General features: G+C 44.0%; 3 protein-coding genes across 6 annotated transcripts in view; 1 reads left to right on the plus strand and 2 right to left on the minus strand.

Annotated features, from left to right (window-relative positions):
• Nucleotides 1–12,509, minus strand: part of coro7 (coronin 7) — a 94,460-nt gene extending 81,951 nt beyond the window's left edge. Inside the window, exons 1-7 of the mRNA XM_035615475.2 lie at nucleotides 12,335–12,509; nucleotides 10,516–10,612; nucleotides 10,202–10,282; nucleotides 9,899–9,969; nucleotides 8,683–8,869; nucleotides 7,892–7,968; nucleotides 4,032–4,082 (exon numbers count right to left, since the gene is read on the minus strand). Coding sequence (XP_035471368.1) covers nucleotides 4,032–4,082; nucleotides 7,892–7,968; nucleotides 8,683–8,869; nucleotides 9,899–9,969; nucleotides 10,202–10,282; nucleotides 10,516–10,612; nucleotides 12,335–12,394 — 624 coding nt within the window. The 5' untranslated portion in view covers nucleotides 12,395–12,509. The remainder of the gene's footprint in view (nucleotides 1–4,031; nucleotides 4,083–7,891; nucleotides 7,969–8,682; nucleotides 8,870–9,898; nucleotides 9,970–10,201; nucleotides 10,283–10,515; nucleotides 10,613–12,334) is intronic.
• A 545-nt stretch (nucleotides 12,510–13,054) lies between these two features.
• On the plus strand, nucleotides 13,055–17,469 carry dnaja3a (DnaJ heat shock protein family (Hsp40) member A3a). Its single transcript, XM_035615486.2, has 11 exons — nucleotides 13,055–13,313; nucleotides 13,881–14,017; nucleotides 14,109–14,192; nucleotides 14,283–14,489; nucleotides 14,600–14,752; nucleotides 14,843–14,990; nucleotides 15,256–15,320; nucleotides 15,553–15,681; nucleotides 15,795–15,910; nucleotides 16,040–16,137; nucleotides 16,725–17,469. Exons 1-11 carry the CDS (start codon nucleotides 13,070–13,072, stop codon nucleotides 16,742–16,744), a joined length of 1,401 nt encoding a protein of 466 aa, XP_035471379.1. The 5' UTR covers nucleotides 13,055–13,069; the 3' UTR covers nucleotides 16,745–17,469.
• Nucleotides 17,470–19,292: 1,823 nt separating this feature from the next.
• On the minus strand, nucleotides 19,293–24,606 carry hmox2b (heme oxygenase 2b). Of its 4 annotated transcripts, none has more exons than XM_035615489.2 (7): nucleotides 24,324–24,606; nucleotides 23,602–23,780; nucleotides 23,321–23,388; nucleotides 23,089–23,206; nucleotides 22,468–22,959; nucleotides 21,907–22,030; nucleotides 19,293–21,802 (listed from the first exon to the last, which is right to left on the minus strand). In XM_035615489.2, the coding sequence occupies exons 1-7, from the start codon at nucleotides 24,604–24,606 to the stop codon at nucleotides 21,675–21,677; spliced, it is 1,392 nt and encodes a 463-aa protein (XP_035471382.2). In that variant the 3' UTR covers nucleotides 19,293–21,674. The 4 variants fall into 4 exon arrangements, with proteins under 4 accessions (XP_035471382.2, XP_035471381.2, XP_035471383.1 ...); XM_035615488.2 differs by having other exon boundaries at nucleotides 23,321–23,412; XM_035615490.2 differs by lacking the exon at nucleotides 24,324–24,606 and adding an exon at nucleotides 23,918–24,289 and having other exon boundaries at nucleotides 23,321–23,412.
• Between the last annotated feature and the right edge of the window lie 1,475 nt (nucleotides 24,607–26,081).

Consider the following 26,081-nt stretch of genomic DNA (forward strand, 5'->3'; position numbering starts at 1 on the left):
CTGACTACATCGAAATGTGAAAGAAACTCATCTAAAAAACAAGAGGCCAGTGTAGGGAGGTTATGGCAGGGAGGACAGAAGCCAGTATAGCAGAGAGAGAGAGTAACAAAAAACTGCTTCAATGTTACGTTAACATTTGATGTTTATCTTTGGTGCTCAAATAATTCCACACTTTACCTGGAATAAATTTGAAGGAGTTTTGATTATTTGAAGAGCTTCACACACGAATATGAAAGCTTGATAATACTATGTATAATAAACAGGGGACCAAACAAGAATGAACCTCGGACAGGCATTCACTTGGTAGAGATGAATCAGTGAATGAGTAAGTAACACAACCAGCCCACTTATTAATACAATAGCGGATGTTTAACTCAAGGTTATTTTTTCAAATTGAGATTTTTGACAGTTGTTTTCTGCTTTGGACAGTATTAGCCAGGCTACTGGCATTGAGTTAGACATGATGCTAAAGCTGCCGCTAGAAGATGAAGTAGGCGCTTCAGTGTACATACTTCTTTCTTCTCCTCCATTATCTCCAAAGTGGTGTTGAAAACTTCCTCATGTAAAGTACATACGTCCTTACCGGCGTCTTACTACTGCACAATCTTTACGAAAGTGACCAAACAATAATACTACCTGAAACCGCTATAGGGGCACGAAAGTCGTCCGTTGTTTCTTTAATAAGACCTTTTTTTAACTGCACCTTTTCCCTTTTTCCACAAAACTTTAATTCACATAAGTGACCCAGGTCCTTCGGAAGACATTGTGATTGATTTAAAATCTATCTGTAATTTCCCAGTAAAGGGATATGTTGAAAGATACCTGAACCCGTCGCCTATGGCATAAATGTTTACAGGGGCACTAGCACAAATGTCGAATGGGGAAAGGGAGTCAGAACAGAAAAACAGACAACAAAACAAAATTGAAATCTGAAATTCAACCCTTCAGGGCTGGGACAGGGAGCAAAAAGATGCCACATGTGCGGACACACACTATCCCCAACTGTGCCAACTACCTAAATACAACCGTCTGTATCGTTGTGCACATACATACACACAGCCACACACGCACACACTGATTACAGATGCAGTATATACTGCTCCTCCTGTCCAAGACCTTAATTACCCTGCACAGTCTTATTTCCCATAAAATTACAGCGAGAGCAGGGCTGTAATTAGGGCCTATATTTACCCCACCTGTAGGGGACAGCCCAGTTCAGCGTTGGCCACAGGGATGAGCCGGCCCCACGCGACTACACTGCCACGGGTGGAACCAGGACACCAGTGGACACAGGACCTGTGTCCTAGCTCATGGGATGGGATGGGGGGGCATGTAGGTACACGTCCTCCCCAGACAAGATTCGTAAAAAAAACGTCTAAGTTCATAAGCAGGCAGCTGTTCTAAAAACAGGTAATGCACTGTAAATAACTGTGGTAGAAAAAATTCATTCAAATTCATGATAACAAGTTGCGCAACCATGAAGCGCAACATGGTTCAACTATAAATAAAGGGGAACTGGCGAGCAGTGAACTCATTTTCATTAATATGGCTTGAAATAACAAAATGTCCACTGTTGTATGTCCGCATACTGTTGCTTAACAGTATGTGTTGGTTGATGTACGTATGTTACTTATTAACAGAAAGTCCATTCAAAATATTTGATGGAAATAACCTTTTGCCTCAGTCAGGTTTTTTTCTTTGTCTGTGGGTCACACATTTCTCTCCTTCTACCTCAAAATAAGAAAAAAAAATGAATCCTTCCTCAGAAATCTCTTCAGAGATGAGCCGTGGCTTCTTTTGATGAGTACAACTGACTGGACCTCCCTGTGAGGTTTCAAATTTAAATAGTTTGGACGCTTCCTTGCCCCTCAAAGTTTATTTCTGTAGCCACACTGGTCTTTCCCTGGTATCAAGAAGTGGAGAGAGTTCCCTCCCTTTAATGCACAACAACAATGCAGAGACTTTATACAATGTGAAATGTTGTTGTTTTGTGGTGTTGAACATTGCTTTGTGGGTCCATGTAGAAATTAGAGCTTCACACTCGCATCCAAATTACTACCCTCATGTTTGAGTGTGTTTAAAATTCATCGCCCGTACCCGGTAGTAAACCCTCCTTCAGCAGATGGAGTGCTAATAGGAGCGGCGGTGCGCTCCCATTCTCCAAACAGAGAGAGTCACACATATGAAAACCGTCGGGGCGAGGCTCTGCCCACTTCAAACTGAAGCCTCCCGCAGCAGGATGTCGTGTATTTGAGAGAGTCAAGAGAGGAGAACAAGACAGCAACAGAGCGCAAAGCCAAAAAGGGAAGAGCAACCCTCTAATAACTTTGATCTGGGTCCTAGCTCTTCTTCAGTTTGAGGTGGTGAAGCCATGTGCGATGTCCTGCTGATTCCGGCTTCTGATCTCCTCCATATACATCTCTGTGCTAATGAGGCCGGCAGGATTAATGAGAAAGTGGTGAAGAGCGAGAGAAAGAAGAAGGACTTGGTGTCCTAGTGACCCAGAACCCCCTGATTTACATTCTATCATATTATTATCAAGCTGTATTTCAATGTTTACACTGTAACAACGCATCAGATTCTATTAACTGATCATTTATTTTCTATGCAGAACATGAGTTTGCAAAGTAACTTTAGCGCCCACATGAATGTAACAGTGAGAACAGTACAATATTTAAGTGGAAGTAAAAATTCATAGAACTGAAATACTGAAGTACAAGTACCTTAAAAGTACAAATGTAGGTGACAGTACTTGCAGTAAATGTACTTAGTTGCATGCCACCACAAGTTGCCCAGGAATTGGGAAACCACTCAAGTACATACCATGAATGCTAAAACATAAAACATTTTCCTGGTTTCAAAACTGACTCATGCCTTTGTCACATCTTTTCTTCTCCCCCTTTCTCCCAGATGGTGAAAAATGCCGTAGACTTTCCTGTAATGTCCCAGCAGCACATCCCTGTCCTCCAGTAACCATTGGGCTCTTACTGGAGACATACAGGCAACCCGATATGAAGTCAGTCTAATGAGGCACTTTGGCTGCACAAAGTGATTGAAATGCAGCTTCAGGGCAATTGTGTTTGAATTACTAATTTTCTAAACACGGAGCAGCTCAGGACCTGGGACAGTGTTTTATTTAGGCACTATTCAAAAGCTGCACTATTCAAAAGCTGCACAAGGCAGAAAATTCAAATCGGCTGCTGAAAACACCTGATGTAAACATCCAGTACTGGAGAGGAGACAGCTGACTCAACTTGTGTTAGTTAGGCAAACAATGACACACATGCACTGCACTCACACTCACGTTTTGTACAAGGCATACAGCTGTACGTGTGCCATAAAGAAAATAATCCACATGTGCCTCTTTTTCAGTGCTGCTCCCTGCCTATCAGAGTCTGTGACATCGCATACCACTGAAACAGTACGCCTTTCACGAAGGTGTTGACAGTTTCAAAACACATACAGAACAACACATGCGGCAGCATATACACAGACTGAATACTCGTGAAGAAAGCGACACGGTATCCATTCTAAGTGATGTGCCTTTCAGGTATTTCAGTGGTGTGACATTTATCCTGCGGGAGCATTTAATGCTTTTGCAGGATTCCTTGAATTCACAAATGAGAGAGCCCACGGCCTGAGGCCCGCTGAGCATCTCCGTAATCAAAACACCCTGGGAGGTCCACTGTGTGTGAGAATATTTTGCTCTACACTGACCATACTCTCTCACAACACTCCTCAACCACAACTCATCCTCCCTCAACACGCAACATGTTCTACCGCTCCTCTTTCTCTTAACCGCTGGTTGTGGCTCAGTCGTGGTTGCGACAGGAAAAGAAAGATAAAAACAAGAGTGGTATGAGTGGATAGGTTCATGGTCGAACTAGTTTTCTGTGGGATGGGTACACGAGGGAAGAGAAGAGGAGCAACTGCATCCATAAATCAATATGGATATCTACATTACTCCTTCTTACGTTCAACATCACTGCCATGTTTTGGCAGTGTGGTGAGGGCTTTGTGAAAGGACTTACCTGAACAGGTGTCAGCTGGGCTCTGGGATCAAACACTCGCAACATCTTGTCCTACAGAGACAAATAGAGAGAAGAAACATTATGAATCATTGTCTGAACTCAAAAACCCTTTGTCTTATGCCAACTAATCACATGGTGGTTAGTTGGCAACTTGGTTCCTACTCATGCTTAAATTGTATGGACAGCATGTGAAGTTAAGTTATAATCGCGTGTGAAGCGTTGTGAGGCAAGTCTGTGGTTTACTGTAATTTATGAGGAGTGTGAATATGGTGTGCAAAGGAGCTCCAAGCGGAAATGCAATGTCAACATTGAAGGTTTTCACAAAGAATGTAGGAAAAGAATTAGTGCGTCCGCAAGCAGATGTAATTACTTCATAGAAACTGAAATATGAACACTAAATATTGAAAACATTGAGAGTCCCTCCACCTTGGTATAACCCAGATAAAGAACAACACAAGTTCTCTGAAGTTTCCTCATTTATCAGTGTGATCTCATCGATTCATCGTGACCCCTCCGCGGCCTCATGTGCCTTGACCCCGGCCGGTCTGAACGCACATTCAGCATCAATCACAGCGGCCAATCAGAGAGGTTCCTTCGTGATTGAGAGGAAATTGGGCCTAATGGGACCAGGCTGTGACCGGGACATGCGTGTCTGCAGCCTTGTCACTCAATACTGCTGTGTGACTGTGATCACAGCAGCAAACTGACATACGGAGCCGATAGCAGGTAATAAGTATAAGGTCCTAGACTAGACCATGCACACACACTTAACAAATATATGTCGAAGGGAATCAGGAGGCTGACAGTGACACAGTCAGAGACACACACACACACACACACACACACACACACACACACACACACACACACACACACACACACACACACACACACACACACACACACACACACACACACACACACACACACACACACACACACACACACACACACACACACACACACACACACACACAAGGTCACTGCAACATTCGGCCACACACTACATAAATACAGAATTGTGTTCGATCACGCGGAATCCAGTGTTGAAGCAAATAATCAGTGTTGGATTCAGCTTCTGTTCGTTCTGCTCCTCTCGACAATCCAGAGGGGATCTATTTGCTATTTATTAGCTTGAATAGCAAACATGGGACATGGGTTTTTCCCCAACGTGTTGTTTCTTTCTCTGCCTCTCTGTGTGTGTGTGTGTAGCCCACCCAGGAATATGATGCCAAGGGCTATGTCTTCAGGCCTCTGTGACCTGGGCCTAAGCCAAAGGCTCAGAGAGCAGTGCAGGCGCACACACACACACACACACACACACCACACACACACACACACACACACACACACACACACACCACACACACACACACACACACACACACACACACACACACACACACACACACACACACACACACACACACACACACACACACACACACACACACACACACACACACACACACACGTTTTTTTAATACTAATATATACTAATAGTATAATTTTCCATTGACTGACTAATCGATTAATCGCTGCAGCTCTAGAGTCGAACATTAACTGTAGATACACATTACTTCACTCACTGGCATATCATCCTGTAGTGTCATGACGACAACAACATATGAGAGAGGGGAGGCAAACACACAAATGAAGGGCCACTCACATACAGATGTGTCCACCAAGCAACCACACACACCGACTCAAGCAAACACACTCTAAAGCCTATGACAATAAGCAGTATACATACACACACCACCTCAACTCATAAATGCACAGATGGAGGACCAGAAGATTAGTGTGTGTGTGTGTGTGTGTGTGTGTGTGTGTGTGTGTGTGTGTGTGTGTGTGTGTGTGTGTGTGTGTGTGTGTGTGTGTGTGCGTGTCTCTCTCTCTGCAGGCAGCAGCTGTTTAATCAAAGTGATGGAGCCTCATTCTCAAGCTGCCGTTAATGAGTTTTCACTGCTAGTCTGCAGCTCACAACTTTCACATATATGTAAACATACAAACTCGGTGGGAATCTTCAGCCGGGGGTGCTCTCTTCCCTCATCAAACACACTGCGCTGCTACCCCACCCGTTCCTAATCTCCCGTGGTTACCAGCATCAGACCTGCTGTAAGATGCTATCTTGTATCTCACTCTTTACAGCCAGAGTATGGTGTCCAGTTATGGTGTGGCTTTAGAATTTAAAAGGTGGACCTTGGACCATAAATCCAACAACACCCCATTTCTTTACAGCACACCACCCGGACCTGTCCGTCATTCGGATAAACAGAGGTTTCCTTCATCCCTGCTCACTACCTATGGATTTCCCTTCCCTGAACTGAATGGCGCCTTTCTCCCTCCAATTGCGTCATAAATATACATCTCTCTAGGTCCAAATGAGGCCTGTCACGATTCCTGCTCTTTGGGGTGGTGATCTCCCCTTCATCTTCCCCCCCATCCCAGCCCTGTACCCCAATGTTTACCCTACAGGAGGGCCAGGGGGATTGGACACACATGTTGGCAGGCCCTATTTGCTTTAATAAGCTGGATTGGAGAGATTGAACAGGGTCTTTTGGGTTAAATGACACCAGAGCCCAAATGGGTATGAGCCTCGGAGGCCCCCTGCTCTGTTCTTGGTTCACATTTCTCCCTTTATTTTCATGTGCCTTGTTCTGTCAGGCTGCACTGAGGCTGAGGTTGATCCGGTGAGGATGATTATCCTGTCAAATTAAATGTCATGATTTGGATGTAGCATGTGATGGGTGAAGTAATTTGTTACTTGTCGAGGAGAAGACAAACAAAGCAGATTGGCCTGGCAATCGTACCTGTTAAGTGTGCCCATGTGGTAGATTCTTGTGTCAAAGTTTACTCTGTCTCAAACACAAGTTAGCTCATCATGTTTTGTCTAAAGTATACACCAGGGGCCTCTGGATCATATTTACATCAATCAGTCCATGTGTGATTTTGTGATTCACTCTCGTGCACAATCTGAGAGTTAAAACTTGGCAAGAATTTAATCACATTAACCTCCACTGATGGAAACGCCTCAAGCTTTTCCTATAAACCAAATAAATTTATGAAACAATGTCAACTCATAAACATCTTCTTTCTCTGCCCTCTCTCTTAAACCCATAACCACCTCCCTCCTTCCTCCTCCTGCACAACATACTAACAACCTTAATAAAAAACCCTTCAAGCTCTGTGATAATTTCCTGGTAAGACCAATGAGAACGTGGCCATATGGAGGCACAAAAACCTGGGGGAGACTTTCTCTTTTCTTAGCCTTTTTATTGTACAACAAATAACTAATGTACATGCCGAAAGAATTTTGTTCTTCGGTTCCTGATTAGACTTAAACGTGCATCAAGAGACGGTTGGGGTTCAAAGGGGCATACAGGGCTGTGTACTGCACATAGAGATTTAGGGGTCGGGTGGGGTTGAGACAAAACAAAAGCCATGATAGATTTATCCTTCACACGCGGGTGTGTGCCCTTATTAGAACCGTAATTGTCAAGTTACTACAGTTTCCAATCCACAGGGCCTCTATCTAGCTCTGCCAATATTTCTTTAACTGCTTTGTCATCACTATTACCATTATAAAACACACTGGCTATAATTTCTTTTACGTCATTGGGCTTTCCAACTTTATTCTTTTTCTTCCCCTGTAAAGAACAGCTCACTAATTCCTAATCCAACGTGTGATGTGACACCCACCCTTCTTCATGAGCATCACGTCTTTAGACATTTTGATTAAATAAACCCTATATGAACAGATAGGAAGCTGCAGGGTTCAGTGAGGCACGCTGCACTGAATGTGAGTCACTGGCTGCATCTAGTGGTCACACATTGCAACTACAGCAATCAAACCTCACCTTGCATGAGGTCGCCAGCAGAGAACCGTCCCGTTTCCAGCTCAGACTCTGCAGGTGGTCACCGTGCTGCTCCAAAACTGCAGACAAACAGATCAGCATTAGAGAGGACACGGGGAGAAACGTTTGACAGACACAAAGCTCATGTTAGACAGGGACAAAATAGGGCAAAGAAATAAAAAACCATGATATCAGAAAATAATGAACACACATTGACAGGGCTGGGAAGAGATGAAGCCATAAATCAAGCACACAAAAACAGCTCACGAAAAAGTTTGAGCAGCAGTGAGCAGCAGCAGCCGAGCTGTCATGGGATGGAAGGGGGGGGGGGGGGGGGGGGGGGGGGGGCGACGGTTGCTGTGTTTTGGGGGTGAGGGGGTGAGGCCAGAGGATAGTGACAATATCCTGAGGCCAGTCTGGGGAGACTGGAACCAGGACTGCAAACATAAACATTACCTCTGCTGCTCCAGCACTTAGACAGAGCCACAGGGCTGTAAAACGTAGGCAGTGTCAGTCAGACAGTCCCCGACGAAAAAAAAAAAAAAAAATGAAGGAAACCAACCACTTCACTCCACTTTAAATATACATTTAGGTTACACATAGAGACGTAACAGGCCACAACAAAACTAAATGACTAACTGACAGATACTGAAATGTTAAATGTAACAGACAGTGCAGGATGTGTGACAAAGACTATGACAAAGTCATTTTCCTGTGATGTGTGCTTTAATTTGATCCTTGTGCGCAAACAAATGTGTGCAGCATGTGCAGCTCTCGTCGCCAGCGGTAGCTACCTGCCAAAGGGGCATCCTGGCGGCTGGTGTCCCAAATCAGAGGAGACTTAGCAGCGCCGACAGCCAGTAAGCCAGAGGAGGTGGGGTGAAAGTGCACCAGCTCCAGCCTGCCCTGGCCTGGATGCAGGGTCAGCTCTGGACTGCTGGGCTGCTCCAGCTCTGGGTCACACAAACGCCACAGCTTCACCTGTATAACAGAGAGCAAAATAAACAATATTATATAGAACAAATGGGCGGCGGGGTAAATTACACCTTATCACAGCTTGCAATTCAAATATAAAATCTTCTGCATCCAACCAGAAAAAAAATTTAAAAATTAAAATATGATGGATAAAGTCTTCACACATCAGTGAGTTCCTGCTCCAGAGTGGTGTTTTTGTGATGCTGATTGTGATTAGTTCTGCTTAAGTTGTGGACTTAAGTCTTCCAGATGGAGCAGGCTGTCAGAGAGAAGATCACTACAGCAGGTAGCTCAAATGTCAGGATGCAACATCACACCAACAGATGAAAACATGGCTTAAAGGATAACATGGTTTTAACGTAAATCTTCATGAACCCTTGTCTCTGAGTCTGACCAATAGAAAACACAGAAAGTGGCATTCTGGATTAGCCATTACGGCTAAATGCAAAGGGATCTACATGCAGGTCAAGTTTGGGTTCCTATCTAATGAGAGCAGGTGGAGTAAAACTGAATGATAATGAGTGGAGACATATTTCACAGGTGGATGCATTTTCTCAGCTTCCCTCTAATTCCACTTGGTCAGCACCACAAACCTGTTGAAACAACTCGCCCCGTTGGCAAAAGATAAGAGTGTGAGCTGCAGATGCTGGGCACTGCAGACCACTCTGGTCGGTGTGCTATACTGTTAACATCTGTGTGTGGCAATAGTTGTATGTGTTTACACGGGACTCTGTGGTAAACCAAAGCCGCTGAGTCTGGAGATGCAGACTCCCACTCAGCAGATTCCAGTGAGCCACGGCACCTGTGGCTGAGGACAATGTGCTGAAAGGAGGGAGTCTCCATAAGGTTTAAATAACCAAAACTGGGGCGGTTCATATTGCATTCAAAGACCTGCCAGGATCAACAAAGCCCGAGAGGATGGAAAGTGCACTTCGGCGCAGATATACAGCAAACAAAATAAAGCCAGATCAATATAAAAGAAAGAGAAAAGAAAAGATGGAAGAAATTGACGGTCAAAAAGAAAAGATGGCTCACCATTTCATCTCCAGAGCACGTCGCAAGGAGATACTCATCAAAAGGAGAAAAGTCCATATCGGTTATTAAATCTGGCAGAGAGGACAGAAAAGAATTGGAAAATAGAAATTAGTTTTGGGTCACTGCTGTGTAGGTTCAGTTCATGTCTGAGCATTTGCTTTTCGAATGTGACTTTTTTAAAGAAAACACAGTGTCCTTTAGGGCTGCAGTGGTGATACATATGCAGAGGGAATGGGACATGGAAGAGACAGCAGAGGCCTGCAACAAAAAATGTGCGGACAAAAGAGTGATGGAAAACCATACCAGAATGGCAGGAAATCTGGGTGACTGTCCATTGGCCATCTGGACCAGGTTTGACTGAAGACAGGCCCAGCATACCTCCACCTGTAGACACAGGAAACGCCACACATACACAGACAACATCATCCATCACACTTTGACAAGATAACATCCATCCACTCCGAATTTCGACAATAACAACAAAATCCAAGATTTCCTCCCAGCTCACTGTGGATCATTATAATTGGCACTGGGAAGCAAATTAGGTCTAAAATTATAGACGGTGAATCTTTCTGTTTGCTTGAAGAAAACCACTGACCACACTTTGAAATCCTTACCAGCCTGCTCCATGTTGAAGGCCACCAGCTTGGAGCTCGCTTTGATGTGGTTCCCCTGGCAGGAGAAGGAACCGGCATGGACATTGTTGATCCACTCCTGGAAAGCAGATATAACAAGGGTACCATAATGCACACAGATAATTCGGATCAGACAGCACAACTGAGAGTAAAATAAGTGTCATCAGACCACAGTGTAATGCAACTTGACAGATAACTAGAATCATGAGTGTTCCCCTTGACATGTGCAAACAGGAGTATACCAGCGAGCCATGCTGAAGAATTCAAAAGAAAAACATGGCTTATCTCTTTCATTATGCTAAAGAGCACACACGACCAAGTTGCTGTCACAGCTAGAATTAAAAGAACGACAAAAAAACAGGAAGGATCCTGTCGAGAGCACACACACACACACACACACATAAGTGCCTCAGAATGAGCAGAATGTTGAGGAAGTGGAAGGGCTCCCTGTGTTGCAAAGCACAGAAAAAACTCTGTAAACCTCTTTCATAACATTAATAAGGCAAAAGGGGCAGGAGGAGAGAGTGTCTGAACAACATGCTCCCAACAAATACTCCTCCGCTGCTCCTCCGAAAACTGTTATGAGACCAACAGTGGCAGACATTTGGCCTACAGGGGGCACTTATCTTTTCCTGAATGGATAATATCAAGGACACTTTTTGTTATAAAAGGCCCATCATTGCTATGAAAATCGGTTTGGATCAAAATGTACAATATCTGGTGTTTTTTGCCATGGCATCCTCTATTATGAATCTATTCACAGGGCCATTATTTGAAAGAGCTTTGGCTTCAAATACTGTGTCTGCAGTGGGACTATTATGGGACAGAGCCAACGAAAAAAACAATTATGTTCCAAGGAGAAAATGTTCATCAAATGTCATCTTTGCTTGCATGTCTCTCAACCTGCCGCTCGCCTCACAACCTGTTCCTTGCCCCATTTTCCCTCCTGCACAGTGTTTAACATGACCGCTCCGGTCATGTGGCTTCATGACGACCCCACGTATAAGCTGATCTGTTGTGTAAAGGTCTGGTTTTACATTCACAACAGCAGCAGCAAAGCAACGCCTGCGGCTGATCCTGTGCAGAGATTGGAGAGACACAGAGGCCATCCACTGTCCCTGGCTGTACATGCCATTACTACCTCAGTAAAAAACAAGACAAGGGGTTATATAATGCACCTGAGCAAGGTGAGCTGCAGGCATTGCTACTTGACACAAATGAGGTCCCGAGTATGAAAAACTTTCAGATCTGTATTCAAGGTACTCAAGCCGCCTCTTGCAGCCTGCAGGACAGCCATCACTGAAAGAGAGGTTTCTTGACACTGTCACTTATCACATTTGCTATTGTTTTTGTTTTTTCCTAATGTTATCTTTGATTGACACAGAAAATCTGTGCAGAAAGAACTCCCAAATATGCAATAAAAAACTGCACAGTGAGATATGATTATTGAAAGGCAATGATGAAACTAGCCATTCATAGTCACTGCAACATCCGTTGTAGGCTAGCAGCTCTGAGCAAATCACATGGCTTGTAGTTTTTCCGAGCAGTCTTTACTTCCTGCAAGTGCAAGTGAGTGGATTTTCTGATTTTTGTGTACTTCTCTCAGTACTGTGCAGCCTTCCAGATGCAGGAAGTTCAACATCCCTTGCAGGCAGACAGGCAGACAGACAGGCAGACAGGCAGACAGACAGACAGGCAGGCGTTCCCAAAAAACAATGCTGAAGTAGCACACGGCTAATAACGAGTGCTAATGTTAGCTAAGAGAAACTGGCTCTACCCCAGACCCTCGCGAGCTACTCACATCTTTCTTGGCAATTTTTGGAGCGGTGTTTTTGAATTTGGAGGTCTTAAAGCGATTCATGCTGCCCTCTCAAACTGACTTTCGTGCCTTCCGGGTGTCTCTCTGTCGAGCTGGCTGTTACTCTCTGCACAGCGCTCCCGCTACAGCTGACAGCTCGGCTTCTACGAGCAGCGTGTGTGCTCGATTTGACCGTCAGAGCTGCCCCGGCTGGGCGGAGTTCTAATCTTCGCACACATGAAAATGCCCCTGCTGCCACCCGGGCACTGAAAACGCGTGTACCCGTAATGATGCTCAGTGGTGATGAAGCCTCTCGCGTTTTTTGAAATGTATTAATCAAAATACACATGAAGTGAAAAACATCTTGGGCATATCATTTGTCTAAATGCGCTACGGGACTGATAGATAAAAAGATAATTAAATAAAAAAATACACAAATATTTCTATACAGCTGAACAAAGTTGTGACGTTTAATAGCTTTTTTTGTTAGGATTCAGATAAAGAAGAAATGCATTGTTGAAAAACAATTAATAATTAATATTAGTAATTGTACTCATTAAATTTGGTCAGTAAATTTTTCAAATTGATCACATAAAACGGAGAACTGACATTCCAGTCATGATCAATGAAACCAAACGACACCTTTCTTTTTCTTGGTCGTTTTTCGTCAGAGAGCATCATCTTGAATCAAACCGAATATCTTTGACCTGGCGGCAACGCCCACACACCGTCCCGGACATGCGCAGTGCGTCCGGAGCGGTGTGTGGTGAAGGAATGATGGCGTCCTCGGCTGCCCGTCGCTCCTCACGCTGGGTCACAGTCGTCGTGTCCTCTGTATATCGCCGGGCCCCCGGTGTCGCCGCGTGCACTGCCCATGGAGGCGCCCGCGGTGTTTCTACAATGGGTGCGGAAAAACTGTGGCGAGGAGGCGGCCTTGTGTACGGCGGAGCGGGGAAAGCGGTGACATTGAGAGGGCTGTCAGGTGAGTGTTGTGTTAGCCATATGGGCTAGGCTAGGCTAGGCTAACCTTTCTCGTACTTTCTCCTGTGACGCCATGTAAGACAACTCAATAAACTTAGCGCGACAATGACTCAGATGATGAAAGATAACAAGAGCTTGAAACACAAACACATTTGCATTCACACGAGCAGAGAGTCGATCGCACGTGATGGGATCAATCTTGCTAACTGCGGTTTGCTGTCATCAAGTTGACTTTGCAAGTGTTGATACCGGTGTTGCATTGTGATCTATGACCTGTCAGACTCTTTGAGCTGATTTAACTGTCTGCCTTTGTTGTTGCTGCTTATGGCAGAGTCACGAGCATACTATACGGTTTACCCTTACCGCGTATACATCTTTACAACCGTATGTTTCTTGTCACCCTACTATAGAGCAGGTTAACTCACTTCACTAACAGTAAATAGCAATGCAGACATGCAAACTAAGCCTGTTCAGCCCTTATCAAGTGCTACCTGAATGAGGTTTAAATCTGTCCCTCTATATGGCATTCACTTTGCATTGCATTGTATCCTGTTTTCAAACGTTTCAGGTCTCAGATCGCCCAATGCAGTTTGCACACTGTCCTTTCACACAAGCACCCCTGCCAGCAGCAAGCAGGACTTCTACCAGGTCCTTGGGGTGCCCCGCGCAGCAACACAGAAAGAGATCAAGAAAGCCTACTACCAGGTCCGCCCCTGCCTGACACATGTCTTTCCGTCTGTTGGTTCTCGGCTGACCGGTCGTCACTGTAGTTGATGGTGTGTTTGTTGTCCCTCAGATGGCCAAAAAGTACCACCCGGACACCAACAAAGACGACCCACAAGCCAAGGAAAAATTTGCTCAGCTGGCTGAAGCTTATGAGGTTTTGGTCTTTTGCTTGACACATCCACTGTGCATTTGTTCCCACAATTGTGTTTTTTCTAGCCGTTGAATCCTCTACTCTGTGTTTCAGATCCTCAGCGATGAAGCGAAGAGGAAGCAGTATGACGCGTACGGCTCGGCGGGCTTTGGCGCTGGCCAGGCTGGTCGAGGGCAGCAACACTGGTCCGGACAGACCAGCAACGTGAACCCAGAGGAGCTCTTCCGCAAGATCTTCGGAGAATTCTCAGGAGGCCGTGGTTTTGGAGACTTCAATGCCATATTTGATCAGCCACAAGAGGTTTGTTATAGTGGGAGTGAAGCCAAGAGAAGCCCTTGAATTCGCAAATTTTTTTTTCATTGTTTATGCAGAGTGATGCATTTCTGTCTCTCCTCCCTTTTCCGGTGCAGTACATCATGGAGCTGACATTCACTCAGGCAGCAAAGGGAGTCAACAAAGAGATGTCTGTTAAAACAGACGCAGCCTGCCAGCGCTGTGATGGGAAGGGCCACGAGCCAGGCACTAAGGTCCAGCACTGCCACTTCTGCAATGGGTCTGGCATGGTAAGGGCTCTGACATGCTGCCATTCTTCATGGTGTACACAGTAATTATGTGTTGCATTACCAAACGTGTTTTTTTGTCCTCACATGTAGGAGACTGTGAATACAGGCCCGTTTGTGATGCGCTCCACGTGCCGTCGCTGTGGTGGCAAAGGCACAGTCATTTCTGACCCGTGTCATTCCTGCCGTGGGACAGGACAAACCAAGCAGAAGCAGACTGTGATGGTTCCTGTGCCTGCAGGTCGGTCACATTCAACTGCCTTTTTCCACTCAGCACTGTCTACATAGTATAAATACCTCTGCGATATGTTTTGTGCCAGAATGGAATGAAAGCTTTGTTCTTCTCTTGATAGACATATATTTGGCCTGTAGTTATAGCAATTTATTGTTTTTTTTATCACAAAATAACCATACGTATTTAATGATATACTGGAAATGTTCCATCTGCATTTCAGGCCAAAATATTTTATTTTCTTTAAACGTAACTGGTTTGTTTTCACTTTAAGGAGTGGAGGATGGTCAGACTGTCAGAATGCCAGTCGGTAAGAAGGAGATTTTCATCACGTTCAGAGTGAGTCAATCATCAGCTTCATCAACAAACCCATGCCAGAAATAAACAACTCTGTTCATGAATTTGGATGTTCACCTCCTTAATAAGATTGTCTTTGTATGTCTGTGTATACACTGAGCTGTCTAAGCTCTTTAACTCAAATGATCACACCACAGGCAACATGCGGTAAACTGCTCCTTTTTTTTGGAATGCTGACATTTTGATTCTGCTTGTGCTCTGTTTGGGTTTCCAGGTCCAAAAAAGTCCAGTGTTCAGGAGGGACGGTGCAGACATCCACTCTGACCTTTTTGTCTCTGTGGCACAAGCCATTTTGGGCGGCACGGCCAGAGCACAGGGCCTTTATGAAACGCTCAACTTATCGGTAAGCAGATTCGTACATTCCCGGGGGAAACATGTTGAACACATAATATCACACCAACAAAATGAAAAGAAGCTGCGAGATGGTGTTGATTGTTGGTTTTCCCCTGTCTTCAGATCCCTGCAGGCATCCAGACAGACCAGAGGATCCGACTTTCAGGGAAAGGAATCGCTCGTGTCAGTAGCTATGGCTTTGGGGACCACTACGTCCATGTCAAAATAAAAGTACCCAAGTAAGACTTGTTCATCTTTTTGCCCTAGAAACATGAAAGGGCCTTGTGATTGAATACAGTAGCTTATTATAGCAAAATAAAATGTTTTCTGAAACCCAATGAACACAAAGAACTTGTTTTTCTGTTCAGGACACTGACGGACAAACAGAGAGCTCAGCTAATGAGTTATGCTGAGGACGAGACAGACGTGGAGGGGACAGTGAACGGTGTTACCACCACCACCACAGGTAAGAGGAAAACACTCAGTGACAAACTTCTTCTTTTTTCTTACTTGCCATATTCCTTTTACTGAGATGTGATTTAAATTATTTATTTATTTCAGGTTTACTGATTATTATATTTTTGTCCTGAGTGGAAGTTAATTGTGGTTTTAATGAACTCCTGGATTCAGTTCGGTTCAAAATTATTATTATTATTAATTTTTAGTTTTAGTTTTATTGCCCAGCCTTAAGTTTTAGGGAAAGAGCTATTTAGTGGTAAACTTGGCTGATCAGTGTAAATCTGTCCAGTTGGGGGCAGCAGCGGAAAGCTGTTTGAGGCATGTCAAAACTAGCAGGGGGGTTTCTTCTTCTTCTCTTTTTTTCCAAATTAACAAAATAGTGCCTTTTTTTGTGACTCACCATCTGGTTTGAGGCTGTCATAAATCACTGACGCATGCACCCTTGTGTTAAACCGGATGTTTAGCCAGTCTGTGGGATGTCCTAAATATCTGTCCTTCAGCTGTTTGCCCTGATACCACCTTGCTGTTTTATAAGTTTAGATTCACCAATAGTCCTAACTATAACCATTTTCTTTTTCCACCTTTTTCTTCAAGGTAAAAGATCCTGGAACTGAGCGACTCCATCAGCAGGACAGTGGGCAGCGAGGACAACGGTGTCAATCACAGACTAAAAGAAGGACAGAGGTTTGAGAAGTACAGGGTGGTGGATGAGGCCTCTGAAGGTTCTGGATGGATCAGTACGAACGTTCCTGCCATGCTCTGCAGTGGATAGAGGATTCCCTGCTCTATTCATCTGCCCAAGTGGATCCACACAACACAAGAGGACGATCCAGTGCACCACTCACCGCTCTGCCCAATGTCCTTGGAGGCTACTTGGGTTGCAAAGACTGGTCATTAATACTATTTCTCTGTGCATGTTGGTTTCCTGCTGATTATCATAAGAAAATCATTATGGTGGTAACAGAATCCATGTGCACACAAATAAATTATTGTATTGACAATGACTACAAATACAGTCCAAGTTTTGTTTTGTTTTTATTTTATTTTCTCCTTAAGTTCTGTCACTGCACTGTCAGTACCTACAGGTTGAACATTGTCAGACTACATTTTGAGCTCGTGTTGGACATTGTGGGAGTATGGCTCCAGTGGAAATGTTAAGTTTTCTTTAACTGTCAATACTAACTCTGACCTGACCTTCCTTTAGCCTATCACATTGAGAGAAATAACGTAGGGAGTTTTGAACCATTGTATTTGTACAAAGACGGCTACATACATACATGTCATATAGAAGAGGTATACTGTAAACCCTACAATAAAGCTTTGGTCTGGATGAAAGAAATACTTTGTCTCCATCTCATTCTTCAACATGTGTACATGTATGGTTTAACCTCATAGATACAATGCAAAACTCCACTAAACTGCTTCCAAAGTCTAAACAGAAACAACAGTTAAAATTGACTTGCACAGGTGTAACTCATGAACTGCACCTTTACTTTGGAATAGGCTGAATCATTAACAAGTCAAGTTATTTTCCAATATGATATTGTTTGCTTAATATCCCATGGTCCATCATGTCAGTCTGTAGAACAACCGGCTTTCAAAATGAAAAATGTGATCTTGACAAAATGACCTTCACTCAGAAATCAAATGCAACCATCTAAAGTGACAAATACATGTGACTTTTTTCGTATGTCTATAGTTATCATTAATCAAATATTAAGAGTCTAAAGCGATGTTAGCAGCCCTGAGAAGACACAGGTGCTTCAAGTTGTATTTGTTTTGAAGAACTTTGTCACAAAAGAGTCACAGGGTCACCAGTTAGTACAATTTAATTTCAAGTGAGCATGAATGTCTGTACAACGCAGCCTATAGTCTGTGCTATAAGAATCTGAATGAATCTGGAATCTTTTTGTCTGAACCATTTTTTGCCGGAGGGTCAGTGATTTAAAAACTCCAGTGCAATTAAATAAATTTTATTTGTGCATTGGCAGAAAAAGACATTTCATTTCACTATAGGCAGCACAACATACTACTGTATTTTCACTCTAATACAGTGAAGAGTTCTCTAGTCAATCACTAATAAAGCTCTGTTCAGGTAAGATACACAAAGTGATCAGGATCAGGGATTAATTATAACGCAACAGAATTCAAAAATCGACATGAATTAGTCAAGCATTCCTCTCCACAGTTTAATCAATGGTAAAAACTATGTGCGTCCCTGGAATTCAAGTGTCGCATCAGTTTGTCCAATAATATTTTAACACAAAAACCTCTCCAGGAACCATCACCTTACTGTGGTGGAGGGGTTTGTGTGTCCCTATGAACCTGAGGGCTGTGTTGTCTGGAGCCTAGTGCTCCTGGTAGGGTTTCCCATGGCAGAGTGGTCTCAGGCGAGGGGCCAGACTAAGTATGGTTCAACAAAGGACGCCATGGAAGATAGAGGAAGAGGGAAAGGGACCCAGCCCAGAGGAAGCCCGGGCCCCCCGTTTGGCGCTAGGCCCAGGCGGCGAGCTCGTCGGCGAGCGCCTAGTGGCCGGGTTTGCCACGGAGCCCGGCCGGGCACAGCCCGAAGAAGCTACGTGGCACCTACCCCCCTCCATCCTGTGGGCCCACCACTCGCAGGAAGAACCGCTGGGGTCGGGTGCGCTGCCACACGGGTGGCAGTGGAGGTCGGAGACCTCGACGAACTGGACCTGGGCTGCATCTCTATGGTAGAGGCAGACCTTCAGCACTCACTGGATCAGTTCGCAGCCGAGTGTGAAGCGGTTGGGATGAGAATCAGTACCTCAAAATCTGAGGCCATGGTTCTCAGCAGGAAACCAGTGGACTGTCTACTCCAGGTAGGGAATGAGCCCTTACCTCAAGTGAAGGAGTTTAAGTACCTCGGGGTCTTGTTTGCGAGTGAGGGGACAATGGAGCGTGAGATTGGCCTAAGAATTGCCGCACCGTTGTGACAAAAAGGGAGCTGAGTTGGAAGGCAAAGCTCTCGATCTACCAGTCAATCTTTGTTCCTACCCTCACCTATGGTCATGAAGGATGGGTCGTGACCGAAAAAACGAGATCACGAGTACAAGCGACCCGACCCCGGATAAGCGGTCGAAGATGAGATGATGAGATGAAAAACACTGGCATCATGAAAATTAAATAACACATAGACACAACAGGAGTTCTGTATATCAGGCGGTCTATGTTAGACCTCAATATACAATGCATTGTATTGCCATCTTTTTACAACATGAACCTGAGACTCTATAATACATAGCACATCATCATCATCATCATCATCACTTTTTTTCATGGCTGTGACCGATCAGGTAAAACACCTAGTTGTTGTCCTGGATGAGCTTTGCTAATAGGAGTAATACTAATAAGGAATACTGCATAATCCATATGCAGTAAATGCAAATGTGCTGAGCAATACACGCGGCACAGCAACCAGGTCTACATGTACATATCAGCAGATTTCCTTTGGTACTCAAGAAAAATGTTGAAAAGAGAAATCAAAGTCAACAAAATATCATCACTGTGTCAGGGTGAACATTAAACTCCATCAAACTGCATAAAGTAAACAGCACAAAAATATGTTTTTCTCTTGTCAATGTTGAAAAAGGATTTCCCGTCTTGCACTACAGTATAAGCAGCATACGGTATGCATAATGTGTAGTTTGAGTGATGGTGGATACTGGTATATCCATAACATATGAACTCTGTAAAGCAGTGCCTCTAACATATCTAGCCCCCATATAGATGAAGTACACGTCTATCACAAGAATGTAGATAAACCGTTAATACTATTTTTTTAAAATGAAATCTGTCTAAAACAGATGCAATTGTCTCCGTTAATATCCTTAATATAGGTACATGCGGCAGGTCAAACTGAATCATCAATGTGTCGCATAATTCTGAAACAGAATTTATACATTTCAACATGCATCAGCAGACATTCAAAGAACTAAAATATTATTAATCATACACTTGTCAAAGTGTAGGTGTGCTATATCTTGGCGGGGGAAAAAGCTTTTCCTATCACCTGTCACAGCACACATGTACAAGCTGTCTGGAGGCCATGTATGAATTCTGAAAGGTGACTATGGGTATCAAAAAGAACATTTTCTTTCTTCTAACATTATGCTTGATACAGCAATGTGTAGAGGTAAAAAAATAAAAATAAAATACAGTATATGGAGACACTGTCAAGGTTCACATAAAACTTAACCACTGTTCCATTATAACCAAACTACTAAAATTTCAATCTTGAGATAAACAGAAATGCCTTATTAGAAATCAACACAGTCTATTGTGCTCTTCTATGCATATCCTCTGCATAGTACGTTTAAACATGTTTTCACTAAGGTAACCACTACTACATTTTGATAATGCATCTATCATTGTCAACTTTATAACTAGTTAAGAGTTTGTAAATGGGCCGCATCAAAAAAAAGCCATCAAGCTCCGTCAGTTTGCAAATTGAATTTAAAAATTGGGAGAAAATTGAATTTCAAATCAAATTATTAGAATTACGTTTTTGTAACAAAATCAAGAAATGGCCACAAAACGTGTTGAGGTACGACCAGACAGGCTGACCAGACCTTGACACAAAATGGAGGGATAGTCGAAAAGGAGGTAGAGAAACAAAACTAAGTGGAGGAGAAATTGTAACGAGGCGCAGCTCGATGGATGGATGGATGGAGATGACGTGCTAATGGTCTAATAAATCATCTCGCTGGAAATTAATTTAATAAGAAATACAGTCAGATCGATGGTTTTTGTAATTTCACCTCTGTACACAAACCACAATGGATTTGAAATGAAACAATCAAGATGTGATTGAAGTGTAGACTTTTAGCTTTAATTCAAGATGCTTTGCAAGGCTTTACTTCGGCTGCCTTCAGTTGCTGCCTTTTTTTCCGGACTTTCTGCCTTCGGTTTTGTCTGCAGTAACTGAAAAACATTGATTGATTGAAATGGCCGCTGAAGAATATCCCATTTCTTCTTTAATCTGGTTAACATGTCACGGAGTCACAAGGGAATAGGCCAAACCTGGCCATGAAACTGCTTGTCAGTGGTGTTTCCAATCACTTATGAGCCTCTGAAAATGGGAGTCTATTTGTAAAAATGGCTGTAATTTCCAATAGATGCAATTATTTTGTTAAAGACGCCTTAAATAAAGTTTACACTTCGATCACATCTTGACTACTTCATTTCAAATCCATTGTGGCGGTGTGCAGAGGTAAATACTTATGGACCTGACTGTATACTTCCCGTCAGCTTACGTCATTTGCAATGTGCAACATTAAATAAACCCTGGACCCATAAAGAATGCTTGTATGAAAATCTGAAATGGTCTACATCTCCTTACTGTCCATCCTTCTATGAGTCTCACTCACTCACTCTCTCTCTCTCTCTCTCTCTCTCTCTCTCTCTCTCTCTCTCTCTCACTCTCTCTCTCTCTCTCTCACTCTCACTCACTCTCTCACTCACTCTCTCTCTCACTCTCTCTCTCTCACTCTCTCACAGCAGCAAAATGACAGGCTGAAGGCCGGATCACATCAGATACCATGCAGCCAATCCAGCCAGAGCAGCAAACCAAGTAGCAAACAGAACTTGTCCTGTTGGGTGTCTGAGCACAGCCATGAAGAGTTGACAGGCGTATGTCGTTCCAACCGACGCCCCTGAATGCACAAAAAAAAAAAAAAAAAAACTTAAACAACATCCTCACAATAGTGCCATTTATACGGTACTCACAGTGGTTATGAAGAGGAGTATAACAGCGTACCCATTTTGGCAGTATAGTAGGGGCATTTGCTGATGTCACCACCCATTGCTCCATGGACGGGCATGCCAGCATCTAAAACATCCTCCTGGATGGTTTTACCGATCTCTTCCAACTCATCAAACACCTGCCAGCACAAATACATGTATGGTTATCAAGGCAGATGAGTACTAGTATAGTCCCGAGATTGTTCATGGCTACAATAAAAAGAAAGGAATGAAAAGTAAACATCTGAAAAATCGAAGTGTCATAATCTAATACTGACATAAACCACTCCTGATAAATGATGGACAACACTTCCCACATGTGCCCAAACCAACTCAAGATATTTAAGGTATTAGAGATATTAGTTATAAAAAAAAGTCTAAAAAAGGGCATAGACTATTTCAGTAAATAATCAAAATAGGCACACTATGCACAAAAAGCACACTGAACAAAATCCCCATTCAACGGCTTAACCTTCACCACTTTGGAACAGATCACCCACAAGGGTTTCTAAACATAGCTTCCATTACTTCTTTTTTCTAACACTCTCACTTCCTTCCCTTCTCCATTGCCTCTCACCTCCATGTTGAACTGGAAGGCTTTCACAGCCTCGCCTACGAGCCTCTTCTTTGTTTCCACGTCTAGTTCCAGCTCGTTCATCCGACTGCGGTACAGCTGTTTAAAAGCTTTGGCACTATGAATGGCATCAAACTGATAAAACTCCAGCCCCTCTCCTGTGGGAGGAAGTTTCAAGGCTCTCTGCGCCACCTTCTTCAGCACCTGGCCCCCAGAGAGGTCCCCCATGTAACGGGTGTAGGCGTGGGCCACCAGCAGCACCGGGTCCTCTCGCCCCACTTGGTGGATCCGGTCCACATAGCGCTGAGTGGCCTTGGAGCAGCTGAGCTGGCTCTGCCATTCTGGGCCGTAAAAATACTCAAGGTCACGGGCCAGAGCTTGGTGGCGGTGCAGCTCTGCAGGAAAATACAGAGGCGCAAAGTGGGGGTGATCCTTGTTCCTTTCAATCTCCTCCTCCATGGCCGTGTAAGTGTAGTAGAGTGCGAGGGCACCAAGCTGCAGAAGCAAGAAAGAACAGTTTGAAATTTTTTGTTGGCCTACATGTGCGTTCTATTTCTGTATTCATCTTGTTTGCTTACTAAATCCCTCTATAACATTTAATTGGAAAAAATAAAACAGACGGACCTTGAAGAGCTCTTTGCGGATGCGTCCCCTGAGAAAATCCTTCACAAACTGGGTGTTCTCAGCCTTTTCATGAACCTCTTTGGTCCCCGCTGCCAGCATCTCAGACAGATCTTCAGGACTGGGGAGAGAGAGAAAATAAGAAAAGTAGGGAGGTATAATGGGTGTTTGACAGGACCACAGAAACATGATTATTTTGCTGTGTCATTCCACAATTTCCGACGTTTGCGTTTACCTGAGGTCGTCATCTTTCACTCCATGCACAGGCCCCGCTCCGTTGGTCACACTTGTTGTCTCCATACTCTGTGCTGACATTAGTGGTGTGTTCTTGTTACCATCAAATCAATGAAAGAACTCAAATTAACATTATATCACTTAAAATAATATGGCATCAGTTATATTTATTTACATACATCAAGTTTTTTATTGCACCTTTAACTACATTGGTAAAGCTCTGATCGAGGTATATACAATTGTACCTTGTGCCACAAATAATAAACAGACAAGAAGGCTTACCCAATGACCCAGTGATCTGATGATAAAAAGGGGGATCTGATAACCCCACTCCTGCTCCCTGTATCTGTCGTCCCTGAGATGATGAGGATAGTGGTGGTGGCGATGATGATGATGATGATGATGATCGTCAAAGGAAAGTCGCCTTCTGTCAGTTGATTCAGTTGCTTTGAATCGTTGACCTTAAGGAAGATAAGGCAAGGTGAGATTGAAAACTGATCGTTTGCGGGCTGTTGACACCAAATAGGCTTCGACTACAGGAACAAAGCCGCGACAAACAGCACACCATGCCACCCAGCGCAGGCCCTGTGGCGTTTACCAGGGGCGTCGGAGAGAAACTCGCAGAAACAAGCTCTTCAAAGATTCACATTTTCACATGGGAGTGATTTGAAGTCGGCTCAGCTCCTCGCTCCGACCAAAACAATCACAACCCAACGCCATCTTTTATCGAAACACGGACACACGTCCGGCCGTCAACGCGTAACAGCAACGTCCTCTAACTTGCGAGCACCATTGTGTTTTGACAATAGCTAACTTTACCAGCGAAGTTAGCTCGCTCCTAGCTAGCATTACAGCGAGCTAACAAACTCGCCTGACACCCGAGCAGGCGGCGTTGCGCTGCACTGCGAGGGCGACGCGTCTCACAAGGCCCGTCGTCAAATTCGTTTTGACTGCGGCTGGATTGGAGAGTGTTAGTGTCGCGCTGACACGTCGCACAGACTCACCTTTCAGCACCGCTGCGCAAGTGAGCGAGCTCCGTCCGACACAGTTCAGGCTGAAGGTGTCTGGCTGTCGGAGCGGCGCGCCCAGCAGCGCCCCCTGTCGGCCGTCCGCGGCCAGGTGGTCGTTTTCTACAGGAGAGTGCTGAGGCCGCAGATTCACAGCACAAAAGTTTGTACCTCTCTCACACAATGAAGAACAATGCGGAGGCGCGTTGCGTTCACTGCACAACAACAAAACAATGTGGAGACCACATGTGCGTTTCTCAATCATGAAGTCTTTTTTCATTTGACCTTCAAGAACTGTCTCCCCCCCCCCTACGTCTATTTGTGGACCTTTTAGAAAAAACCTACAGTTCAATCAGTTGTGCTACAGTGTAATACGAGCTGAGCTGCTGTTGTTGGCAATGATCACGGCTGTTCCAATTGGAAATTCCTAATTTCTCCCCCATGATGTGTGTCTCAATCTCTGTTGCCAAACAAATTGCTTTTTGGCAACATCCTCTGTTGCTCTCAGAGGCCATGCCGACATGATTACAAAGTTGTGATTCTTACATAACCACATAACAACATTTATGTCTATTATCATAGATTATACGTCTTCAGAGATTGTAGGAGGACCAAGGTACACTTTAACCGTTTTTGATGGTTTGTTTGTAGTGGTGACACAGGCAGAAACCATTTTGTGCCAAAAAAAGAAGTTATATTTGTGCTGTACTTTTCAAAATAAAGGTTCAAACCCATCTCACGGCCCTTCACCAGTGCAGTGTCAACACAAACATAGCCTTTATATTGTCCAGATGGACAGATAGACAGACAGACTGGGCTACATTAAGATCACAGACCACTGATACTGATAATAGGACTGGGTCAATTTTTCTACCTTCACATATTCGGTTTTAACACTTTGTCTTTTTCTACATTAGTGCTGCACCATGTCTTAGTATTCATAACCATGAAAAAAATGACATAAAGCTACTTTTATCAAGAAGGGATTGCTCCACAACAAAACTCAATACCACATTTCATTGTCCAGGAAAAAAACATTTGAAAAATGAAGGAAACAAGTAAACTGACAGGTGTGAAATTTAAAAAGAGGTGAAAGCGGGCAGAGCTGGGATCGGGGCAAATAACTGAAATGAATACATCACTATCTTCACCGAGTATGTTGTGAACTTGATGACCAGAGTGTTTGATTACAACAAGTGCTTCCAGATGAACAGGTGGTTCTTATCTTACCATACCGAACGGTAACATGTTGGCCTGGCCCTCCCCGACAAACAAAACAAACGTCCCTCATGTAATCTTGTTTACAGCGTATTGTTGTACACGTACATCACAGATCATGTTTTCATAATGGTTTTAGCCGGTGTTTATTTGTACACATGATTCACGCATGCTGTTGATGAATTATGTACACGGTGGTTGTTTGTGTTGCTGAGCAGATTTGTCCATGCAAGTGTGTGTTTGAGTATCTATGCGTTTGTGTGTATATGCATGAGAGAGAGAGAGAGAGAGAGAGAGAGAGAGAGAGAGAGAAAGAGAGAGAGAGAGTGTGTGTGTATGGTTGTATGTATGTGTATGTGTGTGTGTGTGTGTGTGTGTGTGTGTGTGTCTGACAATCAGAGCCTGGCAGCCTACTGTACTGTCAGATGCTTGGTTGCCCCCAACTACCCCCCACCCCCACTGTGCAACAGAGCCAGAGGAGGGTGGGGGGGGGACAGATGAGCTAACAAGATGATTCATTTCCCTCCAATGGTGCTG

This window comes from Scophthalmus maximus, chromosome 17 (genome assembly GCF_022379125.1).
Source record: "Scophthalmus maximus strain ysfricsl-2021 chromosome 17, ASM2237912v1, whole genome shotgun sequence".
Classification (NCBI taxonomy): domain Eukaryota; kingdom Metazoa; phylum Chordata; class Actinopteri; order Pleuronectiformes; family Scophthalmidae; genus Scophthalmus; species Scophthalmus maximus.